The following is a 13888-nucleotide window of genomic DNA, read 5'->3' as shown; positions in this document are numbered from 1 at the left end:
AAACCTGGCTTTTCCAAAACTCCACTCATTAACTATTAGCCTGTCAGTCTGTTGTCGCTGCTAGCGCTGGGATGCCTTCGGATAGCTATGCGCTCTATAAATATTTTTAATAATTTTCAAGAAAACTTTCCTCATGAGCCTCTATTAGAGTTTGCTGGTGAGCATGTGTGTAATGATGGTACAACTAACTTGTTTATATCATATCATTCATTACTCAGGAAGACATAAGGGTCAGAGCCACATGTTTGTTTCCTCTAGTCTTGCTTCATACCCTGCGATACAGTGGTGAGCCTCAACATTTTGAAGAGGTGCAGCACCAATGCTTGGAATGCACCATCTTTAATGAGCTTACATTCAAAACCTTTGGAAGAGGTTGGTATATCTGTACTATCTAGCGCACAGTTACTTTGTCTGTGGCTGGGTTGCTCCAACTTACAATGACCTAGTAGGTAAGGACTATTTATCAATATGAGTTAAACCGAAGAATCAACACAAACAGCAGGCCTCTGCATAATGGCAGCAAGACGTTTTGGATTTTGATGTGAAATGTCAACAAATTGAGAATGGCGTCAGACCTACATATTTACTAACCCCTTTACCTATAGATTCTCTCAGTGAAGTAAGCACCCTAGCCAAAAATGCATCTGTAACCAACACATCACTTATGTCTACAAGTGATAAAAGCTTGTTTGACTTTGCCTTGCTGATTATGTTCTGCAGGGAATGGAAGCTACTTGTACTTGCTTCCTTCTGTGAAAAAGGGATGCTTGCATTGCTATTACAATGCTGCACCTGTTCTGTAAGAAAGCAAAGTTTTCACTGCGGCGGCCCAATGTTCATCTATCATATGATGAGGACAGCTTGTTCTGCTGCTGTCCCAGCAGTACCTTTTCTCTGAAGGAAGGAAGGTTGCACTACTTCTGCCTAAGGTGTCTTGTTCTATAAAGGAAAGGGTGTTTTCACTGCTGTTGCCCCATCTTATTAAAATTAATAACAAAGATATTATTATTGAATACACCTAAATAACATGCCTTATGACCAGGAAGTGTTTCATAGTACTTGAGGCGAGATACAAAGGATACAGTCCTGGCGAAGGTGCAAATGGAAAAGAGAAGTAGGGTGCCTTGATTTACCCTTTCTGTCATAAATCTTGTGGTAGGGAGACACCAATAAAAAGCATTTATAGCTCACCCAACTAAACATTTAATATGGATCTGACAGTTTAACAAAAGGATGACATAAATGTCAACATGAGGGACATAACATCAATCAAACTAGGAAACCCATAACTAGGGGAGTGTACAACCAGAGAACTGTAGTTCTCTTGGATTTTTCCTAGTGCTAGATGAGGAACCCACTGATAAAGGTTCAACATCCTATACGAGTACATGAATGTAGGGTAATTCCATAAGCAGTTTAGCATTTCTTTCAGGAGTGTTGCATTTCAAGTGGTTTATGTTGGTTTACGGTGACAGTACAAAGCACAGAACTACAGGTGAGTAACTGTGAATAACTGGTATGTTTTTTACTGTGAGGTGACATCAAATAGACGGCGGGAGCAAAGCACAAGTTGTCAGTAATGTCAGCCAGAAACCCAAGGTGAAAAACAGACCACTTATTCACAGTTATCAATTTAGAATGTTATTGTTGGACCTGGCCCTTTCTGCAGGGTAATCCCCAAACCTTTTGCACTCCTCTTTTTGTTTTCTTACCTCGTTTTTGTTGGCTTTAGGATTCTGGCCACTTTACTACTGATAACCAGTGCTAAAGTGCATATGCTTTGTACTCTAAACATGGTAACATTGGCTTAGCCACAATTGGCATATTTAATTTACCGGCAAGTCCCTAGTAAAGTGAACTTATATGTGCCCAGAGCTTGTAAATTAAATGCTATTAGTGGGTCTTAAACTGCCATTTTGACCTAGGAACTTAACCTACTTGCCAGGTCCAATCCTTCCTTTTTATTACGTATAGGTCACCCCTAAGGTAGGCCCTAGATAGCCCAATGGGCATGGTGCAGTGTATTTGAAAAGTTAGGACATGTACTTTTCAGTTATACATGCCCTGGTAGTGAAAAAAATGGCTAGTTTGTTTTTCACTGCTGCATGGCCTATCTCTCCATAGGTTAACATGGGGATTGCCTTAAAACATCTTTTAAGTGTAATTTCCAATTGAGAGCAGATATAAAATTTTAGTTTGGTGTCTCTGGACTCACAACTTAAAACCACATTTTTTAGTAAAGTTGTTTTTTAAATTGCCAGTCTTATAAAATGCCACTTTTAGAAAGTTAGCATTTGCTTACTTTAACCATTCTGTGCCTCTGCCTGTCTCTGAATACATGTCTGGGTTAGGGTGACAGCTGGGCTTTGTGCATTCCCTCTAGATAGTCACACAAATGGCGCAGGGGTGTGATATGTGTACCCTGATGGCCCATCACCAGGCTCATGGGCCTTCCTTAGGTAGATTGGGAGGGAGGTGCTGACACTTGCACCTGAATAGGGGAGTGCCTGTCTCCAGACGAAGCGCTGCATACTCCCCTGTGGTGTGTCTGGAGCCAGAGAAGGAAGGTTAGGGATCTTGTGAGGTTCAAAGGCCTCTATGATATCTCCCCCACTTCAAAGGCACATTTGGGTATAAGTACTGGACCCTGACACCCCCAATTCAGTTCACTTTTGGGTCCTGAACAGACTCTGCCAAGAAGAGGAGCTGCGATGCCACTTTGTTAACTGCTCTGCTGTGTTGGCCTGCTGCTGCTGTGCTGTCAGGAGGGACTGCCACTTTGCAACTTACTCTGCTTCCTCTCGCAGTGAGAAGGACTGATCGTACTCTACAACCTCTTGCAGCCTGAAACAACTCCAAGGGCATGTTGGTTTGCCTCCTGTTCTTAGAAGTCTTAGGGCCATCAAAGACTTCATCTGCATCCACACTGCGGTGGATGCCTCTTAAGATCAGCGCTTACAACTTTACTGACCAGTGCGTGTTTCAAGCTGCAGGTAGCTCTAAGTTCCGTGCTATGGTACACCCAGGGCACGCACATGCATCTGGGTTGCTTTACCAGCTAAGTGCATGATTTCCCGATACCACGCCTGCAGCCGGTGACTCTACCGTTTAATAGGTGCAGATGCATCAAGGGAAGCCCCTTGCAGCTAGGTCCCCCCGCCCTCGTGTTGCCGGAGTAACCAGAGCTTCTTCCAAGGCCGACGCCCCAGCTGAGCGAATGCTGCACGCTGAAGTGGGTTGCACGCTTGTCGTAGTAAGAGAGAACGCCGACGACGAGTGCCATTGGATTATCGGACCACCGAGGACGGTCCTGCGAGGCCGACGTCACCTCTCCTTATCGCTAGAGGAGACCTCTGGTGACATGGGCCGCAACCACAGGCCGTCACCACTGCACACTCCAGAAGGAAGGTACTATTAACAATTGTCCGCACTGTGCATTTGCAGTTGTCTGACTTTTTAAGTTCCCGGTCGCAAGGGACCGAGCGAGGTCTCTCGTGTGCACACCGAGTTCTTGCCCTTTTGTGCAAACAGAACCATCCCAAGGACTTGTGGAGCACTGCTTTTGCTACTCCAACGTGTATGAAGTCCATCTGCCAATCCTCAACGACGATAATTGTAATCGCAAGAAACCTACTGTAAATACCCGAATAGAAGCACACGCGCACTTCCTACGTTGTACTGATCTGCGTACTTGAAACATTCATATCTTAAAGTAGTAACTGAATTTTGGTCCTTTTGGTCTTATTTGAATAAGATAAATAACCTTTAATTTTCTAAATTGGTGTGGAGTCTTTTTGGGGTGTTTTCACTGTGTTACTGTAATTAAAGAGTGCACAAATACTTTACACATTGCCTCTTAAGTTAAACCTGACTGCTCCATGCCAAGCTACCAGAGGGTGAGCACAGGTTAATTAAGGGTGTATCTTTCTTACCCTGTCTAGAGTGGAGGGTCCTGCCTGGCTTGGGTGTATACCTAAGCAAACCAGGAAACGCAATTTCTAACAGAGTATGCTATAAGAGGCTTCCAACCCTATCCACTATTGAAAACAGGCTTTTCAAAATGTAGCATTTTAAACAAATAAAGAAACATGGACTGAAGAAGGCAGCTCCAACACCAGGACTGTGCATTGTGACATCAAAGCAGTGGGAAATAAGCTTTATTTCTCACTACTATGATGATGATTGCAGTTAGTAACAGCACTGTGCAAAGTTTGGTCACAAAAAGGGATGGCTATAGGACCCCTAAATACCAATCCTTTACCCCTTCTCATTCCCTCTTTAGGTTATTAGCTACCTGCATTGTACCTGTACCTGTCCTATATGTGGGAGAGATCTGAGTGATGGTACGTCTGCTACTATCACCTCTACTTCACAAATTGTTTGTGTTAGGGAAGGACGTACTGCTGCTGTCCGTGTTGTACCTTTATTGTGTTGTGAAGCTCTTTATTAAAGTTTCAACTGCACAAGAGACTAAATGATTTGCATTGTCAATGCTTGCTTTAATACGTGATGTGAATTAAGGAGTGAACCCTCACAAAGTGAGAGAGCAATGTTTACTTCGATTTTATGTGTAAAACAAGCATTTTTTTTTTAATGGACTGTTAATAGGCTCCCAACATTAACACACCTTGGGAAAAAGCCAGCATGCTTGCTACAAAGCAGTTATTGACCAGATCAATGCGAGCGTTAGCAGCTGACCGGGTCTGGACAGACAGCAGGAAAGGAAGAGCCATGCTCTGGCACCCCTCTTCGAGGACGCCTCGAGGCTGACGTGCTTCTGTAACACCGCTGTGATGCTCCTACCTTAAACTCGTTCGCCACTGATGGCAAATGATTTGATGTGATGTTACAAGTAGGCCAAAGTTCAAGTGCAGTCGTGCTAATTAGGAGAGTTGAAACTTGAGAAATCTTAAAAGGTTTTGGTTGCATATCTGTTGGCTAGTATGCAGTGTTCATGCTCCTCACCTTCACCCTTATAGAAATCACCTCGGGAGTTTGGCTTTACTCGGATCAACTGGATACATTTGGGGCGACTCAACGGATCATATACTTTGCCCACAAGATGGCGGTCTCAGACAACAAACCATGCACTGTAAATTCCGGTTGGCAACTGATGCGTCAGTGTGCGGGAAGTGGTGGTGCACAAACTGAATCATTCATGAGCGCACTGATCAGAGCTGGATATCTGCTACCAAGAGCAAAAACACTGCGAGCCTTTAACAACAACCTCTATGAGTTCTCTCACTACCCTGTCACTCACTGACCAGTGTTCAAAGCTCTTTCACTGGCTAGATTACCAATATATAAACCGATGGGAAAAATCTCAGGGTGCGGTGCCTAACGGGCACCCAGGCAGCCCGGGCACCCGAAACACCATCCGGGGAGGGCCTAAGGGGCATTAATGACCACAATAATAGAAAGAGTAGTTTACCAGCCAACACACCTTCAGAGGCGCTAACAGCAACACTGGCATCCTTCCATATTGCTCACTTGTAATGGTTAGAACTAGAATTGTGGTAATAGGACTTTCAAAGGACAGAGCTCAGTGCTGCATCTTTCTGAACATTAATAATGTATTGACGGTTTGGTACATAATCCACTCGGCATGCATGAGGTGCAGGATTCTGGCAGACTTGGCACTGAGATGTTGGCATTTTCGCTTGGCACGCAAAACCTTGATTCAAGAGCTGTACTTCCCAGGGAAATCCAACATGGACAGTGATTTCATGTTGCATCGCTGGATATTCCAAATTATTTCTCTGGGTTCTTCAACTGAGATCCTTTTTGCATCGAGTTTGAACAGGCATGTGCCCTCGTTCTGCAGGCACAGACCACATCTGGAGGCAGCAGTCCCTACAGATGTGGTGGCATGCAACCCCTCTTCTGATACAGAGTAACATCGCATGTTCACCATCTGCAGGCAGACTTGGGGGCATATGTATCAAATTCTCTATTTGCGATTCTCAAATAGCGATTTTTTGAGAATCGCTATTTGGGAATCGCAAACGAGATGTAAGTAAGAAGTCGCAAATTGTTAGCAATTCCTTGGCATTCCTTAATTGCGATTCGCAAATTGCGAATCGCAATTAAGGAATACCTTCCCATTCATTCTTATGGGCCAGAAGGCCCATAGGAATGAATGGGAGGACATTCTCAATTAGCGATTCGCAATTAGAGAATCGCAAATTGAGAATAATTTCAAGGGTGCAAGGGTATCATAAGGACACCCTGATGCACCCCTGAATTGACCATGTTTGCGCATGTGACGCACATACATGCCCTAAGGGCATGTATGTGCGCCACATGGCACTTTGAAAAATGCCAAAAAGTGCATCTTTAAAATAAAACGCAAATTACCACCAACTTGAAGTTGGTGGTAATGTGCGATTTCTTAAGTAGAAATCGCACAACTTGGGTGCTTGTTACATTGCATTTAAGGAATCGCAATTTGCAATTCCTTAAATGCAATCGCAAAATAGAGAATCGCAAATTTGCGATTCTCTAATTTGCGATGCCCTTTTGGGATGATACATCTGAGAATCTGAGAATCGGCCCGTTTGCGAACGGGAAAAGGGCTTGATACATATGCCACCAGATTCTGTTGATGTCTTTCTGGAAGACACAGGTTTGGTTTCCACTTCTTCTCAAACTTTCTTCGGATTCTCCAATATTTATTCCCCAATTTGAATTGTTTCTAACAAGTCCTCAGAGGGAGTTCCATCCTGTAGTGAGGGGGAGTGCATTTCAGGGGACAAAGGCTAGCCCCAGGACCTTTGTGATGCTCTACGTCAATCTCAAACAACCACGGTCGGACGGTATTAATAAGAAAATCCAAATGAGAGGAAAAGGATGGTGCAGTTGATGCCTGGAAAGTAGTGTGTATTGCGTAGCGGGGAATCTAACATACATAACTAATATTTCATCTGATTTGGTGGATGCAGGAAAGACTTATAGGGCAATGAACTCCTTTAAGTAGGCTGTCTTGGAAGACCATACCTGATTTCAGGGGTGGCAATAGTGGAATGTCCCCTGATTTTCCATGCGTTTAAAGTGAAATGGCTGACATTCCCATCAATTAACAAATACTCCATAAAGTAGAATGTTAATCCCTTGCCCTTGTTAGAGTCTGGCCGCCCACTGGCGACTTCTGGAGGAAGGCACTATCATCAAAACCAGCGATGCTTTTACGTCTGATTTCATGTAAGGGTGTCACATATTAGAGCCTTTTACTTGGAGGGACAGATTTATACTTCAGATGGGGGTTTTGTTTAATGAAGCCAGGAGAACCACGTCATATATGTGGTCAGTGCTTTATCTCAATTTCCCAGGTAATTCAAAACAGAGCTTTGAGAGTTTGAAAGAATGCAATGACGTCGTAAGGAGTTCAGTAGCTGATTTTCCCCGGAATGATGTCTGCATTGGTCTCTTCATTTACCCTGGCAAGGTAGGTGTAGCATATTGATGTTATGCACACTAGGACCCTCGCGGTTTTGGGTCAACTCTGAAGAGGAAATACTTCATATGCGGGGAGGTGTTAGGGTATTGTTAATGGGAAGTATGCTGTAATGTGCAGTGCATGAGTCTATGCTGAAGTATAACGTAATGCTTGACCGCAGCTCCCGTGAGGGGTAATTCATCTGCATGCTCCTGGGCTGGGGAAGACGCTACAACCGGTGACGAGTAGGGAATATATGCCAGAGAAGACAAGACTGCTCTCCCTGAGAGTTTGCAACAATATGGCAAACTGCTCATGTGTGCCACGTGTGTCCAGAATCGATGCAAAGGGGTCTGCGACTGGCACATGTGGAGTCAAAGCCCTGCTCCAGCCAGTACACAACAGCAGAAGAGATCGAAGCCCCGGCAGAGGAGCACATTTAAAACGCCCGCCCAATCCGCTGATGAGGTGGTTAACAGAGACACTGCGCTGTGCCCCAAATACAGAACGATTATTCAGACAAAGCAACAAAAAAAATGATAGCGACAAGATACAAGAAACTTACCCATCATCAAATCCAATTGAAATATTCTGTGACCCAGGTTCAAGCACAAGGCCAGTGCTTTCAGAAGCTGTCAGTGCCACCCTGCACGGCGAATGACATCTGAACAGCACGTGCTCTCAATGGCAGCAGAAGTGACTGCAAACTACACTGCACTTATGTTCCTGAAGTCACCACCACCTTTTGACACTTCTAAGAAACAGAACATTGATGCCAGGTGGGCTGCGCGGATTAAAACATTTGATGAATTCATAGATGCGCTAGCGGAAGAAGATGACAAGAAGATCTTCAGATATTTGAAAAACCTTGCAGGTAATAGAGAAAGAAAGAAAGAAGTGCTAAAGAAAATCTCACTGACTGATGTAAAATCGTACCAAAAGGCAAAAGAAGCGTTGGAGGTCAAGTTAAATTCAATCCCAAATGTCGACTATGAAAGGTATATCTTAAACCAAGCACAGGTTGGTTAAACAATGGATGAATTTGTTGAAAGACTTGGTGGACTCATTAAACATTGCATGTTCTCCGACTTCACCGACGAAGAAACCATGCACCTCATAGTTATTGATGGCAGCCTTTCAGATCGGTTTAGAAAGCGCATGCTGAGAGAAACACACAGTCTAGAGAAAATGCTAATGGTTGCAACAGCAGAAGAACGAGCAGACCGACAAACTGCTGACATGGAAACAGGAACAGCACACAATGAATCAGCTTTGACTGAAAAGCAAACACAAGCATAAACAAGATACACGTTAAGTTGACGTTTTCATGGAAAACAAAGCTATGCTTCTAATGTGGATTTTCATTTCCTCACAAAGTTAAATGTCCAGCCATAGGACAAGTCAGCAAAGTTTGTGGGAAAGAGAACCATTTCATAACTGGGTGCCGAGCTAAAGAAAAATCAAGTGCATCACAACGTCAAGAAAAGATGGACGCGAGAAAGTTCCAGAAGCGGTTTCGCCACGCCCCTAAAACCAAAAGGCCACATCAACTATGACAAATAGAAACCAGGCAATATCAATTTTCGTCAAGATCATTGTACGAAGGTTCTTCAATATCACTATCAAGTACTAGTGAAGAATATGTGTGGGCACTGATGATATATACCAAAGGACAGCGTGCACATGATGGCTTAGTTGCCTGTAAAGAAGATCACAGTTCAAAGGAAGCTTACCAAACAAAGCGCCAAACTTCATTTAGACACTGTACCAAAATTACACTGAAAGGGAACGATCACCCAATAACTTTCATCATAGACAGCAGTGCATCAGTTAATATCATACCAGTGGAAAGGTTTAACATCCCCTGTGCCTCGCCTCACTCCGTTAGGCATGAAGTTATATACCTAGGCAGCTTTTGACCCTTGGCTTTAAAACGGAGTCATTCACAGCGAAAATGCAACACAAAAAGACATTGATGCAAGTCACCATTCATGTTCTACATTCCTTTTGGATCGCAGAGACAGTGTGAGCTTAACGAGACCACGCTCCTGGTTTTCAACCCCATTGTTTTTGACGTTATCTGATAGACTTTTGCCTTGAAAAAGCCCCTGGCCGATTGGCCTTTTGGGCGAAACATGTGTTGGCTGTTGTTGTGCTTTTCAACATGAACCTGTGCATACAAGACAATAAAGAATGTATTTATTGTTCAACACAACACATTTCCTGGATACAACAATTTTTCCCAAAAATCATTGCAGAAATTAAAGGGTACGAACCTCCACCAACTACCTATGTTCTACAAGGGACATGGTCGAGTACCTGTTTGCTCAGTTTTGCCGCTGCTGCTGACATGGGGTTGATATCCCTCAACTACAACCAATGTGCTCAACCAAGGCAGTCTCAGTACTATGGGGGGGTCTGAACCCAGATTGTGATGGGTCTTGGGAAAGCTCAAGAAAATGAAAGTACAGCTTCATAACAATAAAGGCATTTGCCCAGTTGCCCAACTGCACCGTAGAGTTGAAATTCAAATTCAAAATTGTTTTTATTTCAGTCAAATAACATTAAAAGCATACATACAACTTAATCGTCATGCAGTACAAATCAAGAAATATAAATCAAATGCATACACAGAACAATCTTTCGACGTTTATATGTAATACAATCAGTTAAAAAGGTAAAATTCCTAGTAAAGGAATAAAGCCACGACAAATTAAAATTCCAATCCCACCATTTTCCGTGAAAATCTTACATCTACTAGATAACTGCTTAAACTAAAAACTATATGCGGAGTAGTGGCATTGTAAGACTCTCATTGCATCTAGATGTTTCCTGAATCCCATATTGTGGCAAATTGGGCGAATCCACTTCATTCTAGAATTGGCATATGCTGGACAGAAGAATAAAATATGTGCAAGATTTTCTGTAGCTTCCAAAGTACATAAAGTGCAGTTAAATTCTTCCTTAGCATTATTGGCAGGTTTCCACCTTATTGTAAAAGCTTTGATTTAACCCCTTCAGTGCCCATGACGAGATAGTCTCGTCATGGAGCGCGGTTGCGCTGTGCCCATGACGAGACTATCTCGTCATGAACCCCGCCCGCTAATTCAACGCCCGGCACAGGGCGGGGAAAGGACAGGGCACACAAGGGGTTAAAGAAAATCAAAACAAAATTTTACGTACAGCGTTTTTGCCAAATGAAGTTGGACAACGTCCACATATTCTTCGAAACTTGGATTTGGTTTATTAGCAAGAAATTGTAAAGTCAACTTTCCCAACCTGGGGTTTTGGTGAAGAGTGTTCAGAACATACTCCAATATATCTGCTTCAGGTGCTTTTTGAGTGTACTGTTAGTGTTTGGGGATCACACCAGAAGGAAGTTAGACCAAGCTTACCAAACCAGGTCTGAACATGGCGAAAAAACCAGGGGAAAGTGGTGAGAGTGTCAAGACTTGAATGCCCCGGTGTCAATCAACATGGATCAAGACTTGAGTGCACCCAGCGCAATAGTTTGAGTTCTATTTTCTAGAAAATATTGAAGCCATTGTAAAGCTGTACCAAAAAATACCAATCTCATGCAGTGTTTGATTCGGCCTGGTGTGGGATACGGTATCGAAAGCTGCGGACAAGTTCAGCAGCACTAGCATTAATGGAGTTCTAGTATCAAGGGAGAGTCTTGTTGAGTCAGTGACCACAACCAAGGCAGTCTCTGTACTATGGGGGGTCTGAACCCAGATTGTGATGGGTCCAAGATCTTATTCTCTTCAAGATAGGTTGAAAGTTGTTTATTTATCAGACCTTCCAACGACTTGCCCAGAAGTGGGAGCAACGAGGTAGGACGATAGTTTGTTACATTTACAACATTGGCCGTCTTTTGTATAGGTGCAAATTGAGCGGATTTTCAAGCCTGAGGAATTTACCCAATATCCACTGAACTCCACAACTTTTGAATTTTTGGGCATATTTTCACTGATTGCTGAATGACTCCGGTCCCAGACAGGGTGCAAGCACTGTCATCCACTTCCCTCCACCCCCCCAGAATGTTATCATCCTACGATTCATTCTAGGCATGGCCAGTTATTGACAAGATAAACATTGCTACAGTGAGTGCCCCATTAAAAGACTTGACAAAGGGAAATGTACCATCTTAGTGGTCTCCGGAATGCGACTAGAATTTCAAAGACACTAAAGATGCGATTTAGAATGCAACTGAAACGGCCTAATTGGATCCCAAGTTACATACCGAAATAACAGTTGATGCAAGTCCGGTAGGGCAAGGGTCAATCCTTGATCAACACAACGTCCATATGGATGCTCAGAGACACATTGTGGCCTATGCTAGTTGTAGCCTGTCTGAAACAAAACATACCTACTCTCAGCCGGAGAAGGAGAATCTGGCTGTGGTCTTGGCCTGTGAACATTTTCATGTATTTCTCTACATAAAATGATTCACTGTCACAGAAAATGGAAAATAATGGATCCACAAGTAAATGATTTCAGTTAGTTGACCTCCAGCATTATACCACCTACTTCAATAGTTTTTCCTCCTTTTGTCATGAGTATGTTGTTAACTATTAGTTACCTATGTGTCTTTAGTGTATCTTTTCTGTGCATTATGGACTCATTTATTGTTGGGTTTTAGGATTGGTTTGTGTTTTGTTCGAAGGAACATGCATTTTGTTTAAGTGCAGCCTGGGATTGCTTATTTTTAGGATATTTGATGTTAAGGCTAGAGCCCTGTTGCTTTATTTAGAGCTTTACAAAAACAAAAAACATTTAAGTAAAAAAAAAATGACTGCGAGACAAGCTTGGTGCATAGAAAATACAGTATGTTATGGTAGAAAATACCATAATCTCATTAATGTCCCTGTAACTTTGCTTTGTTTATTTAGATTTTCTGAAAGGCAAAGAGGTGAGCACATTCATTCAACGCACCTGCCCTTGCTGCAATTTTCTTTTTGGCTGAGTGTGCTATATTTTTGCCACAAGAGCTCAGCTTTTCCCTGTCTGACCTTCTACCACACGAGAGCTCAGCTTTTCCCTGTCTGACCTTCTACCACCCCCACACCAACACTCTACCATAGTCATTACTCTAAACTGGCTATTTTACTATTGTAACTCAAGTCGGAGTCAGTTTGTGGTGCTAGTGCTGGTCCAAGAAGGGTGAATTTAGGGCCTGTGTTGAGGTAATATTAGTCAAAGTAATTGTGGTTTACAAATAAGGCTTTAGCTAAATAATTTTAGGTTTTCATTTAAAAATCAAAATATCCTTTGCTCAAGACATACTTCTAGATTTTCTCACTGAAATAGTTCACACAAAAAAGATCTAACCTTGAGTTTTTCACACACAGATCATTTTTTTGTGCGCTTACGCTCACAAAAACCTTTTATTCAATCAAGAGGTCTAGAGTATGGATTATTTTGTGTAATTCTTTTACCTCTTTTACTTGGCAGTTTTACTTGTAATTAATCATTCCATCCACCGTAAAAACAAATTCGTCAACTGATTTAAGTGGAATGCCGCATATTAACCCACAACAATTCTCTGCCCTGTATCCATACTAGGCCCACGATCAGCAAGCTCCGGGCGTGAAGAAACACCAATGAATGAGAATGCAATAAAACCAATGAACTTTTTCCCCCCCCATCACCTTCCCCTACTACACAAGGGCTGATGGAAATTCCAAGTTCCAGTGAATTTGTGAAGCTTTCTTTCACAGGCTCAAGTTTCTCAAACTGATGCTGCATATCCCTTAAATGTCATATTAGGGTAAAGAGACCCAGCCCTTGCTATTTTTGTCCTACCCTGATTTGGCGATCTTCTTGATACCCCTGGAATCAGGGTTCACAGAGACAGAGGCACAAACAGAATGAGTTCAGAACTCCAGCTGCCCTCTATAACTTTTTGTAATTCACACTCTATGACCTGTGGTAGCAAAAAGGAGGCTGGTCAGGGGACAAGGAGATGATAAGATGACAACTCTGTGATGGCAAGCATGGTCAAAGTTTGTGAGGTCCTAGCATTGTGTTGGATCAACGTCCATAAAGTGATCACAAGTCCCCTTCTGGGTATGAATACAACACAGTACTTAGAAGACTGCATATAATCTGCTTTTTTAACATAAAGGAAAGAATGATAAAGCTACAGGAAAGTGAAACTACTTACAGCATAGGTATCCGGTCCAAAGGGCAAAGACTGTCCATAGTATCTGTGTTCAGCAAACACCAACATAGCCTGAAACTCCTCAGCCACGTCCCACATGAACCCCTAGAGCGAGAGAACAGTAACACAATTTAAACGTTTTATACAATACAATCCTCAAAGCACTGCTTTGTAAATATGTATCAGTAAAGCAGTTGAACTAAGGCGAGCAATACAGGTGTGTATTGTGTGGTCGACTTACATCGGTATTCGTTTTAATGTGCTTTTAAGTCTTGTGTTTTGGGCAATTC

At 42.7% G+C, this 13888-nt stretch overlaps 1 protein-coding gene across 1 annotated transcript in view; it reads right to left on the bottom strand.

Moving 5' to 3' along the window:
- The window catches only part of PRCP (prolylcarboxypeptidase), a 299660-nt gene that overhangs the window by 148939 nt on the left and 136833 nt on the right, over positions 1–13888 (bottom strand). The window contains exon 3 of the mRNA XM_085623236.1: positions 13602–13703. Coding sequence (XP_085479362.1) covers positions 13602–13703 — 102 coding nt within the window. The remainder of the gene's footprint in view (positions 1–13601; positions 13704–13888) is intronic.

This window comes from Triturus cristatus, chromosome 8 (assembly GCF_964204655.1).
Source record: "Triturus cristatus chromosome 8, aTriCri1.1, whole genome shotgun sequence".
In the NCBI taxonomy this organism is placed as follows: Eukaryota; Metazoa; Chordata; class Amphibia; order Caudata; family Salamandridae; genus Triturus; species Triturus cristatus.
Note: the sequence above shows the minus strand (reverse complement) of the source record. Positions and strands in the feature narration are given on the sequence as shown.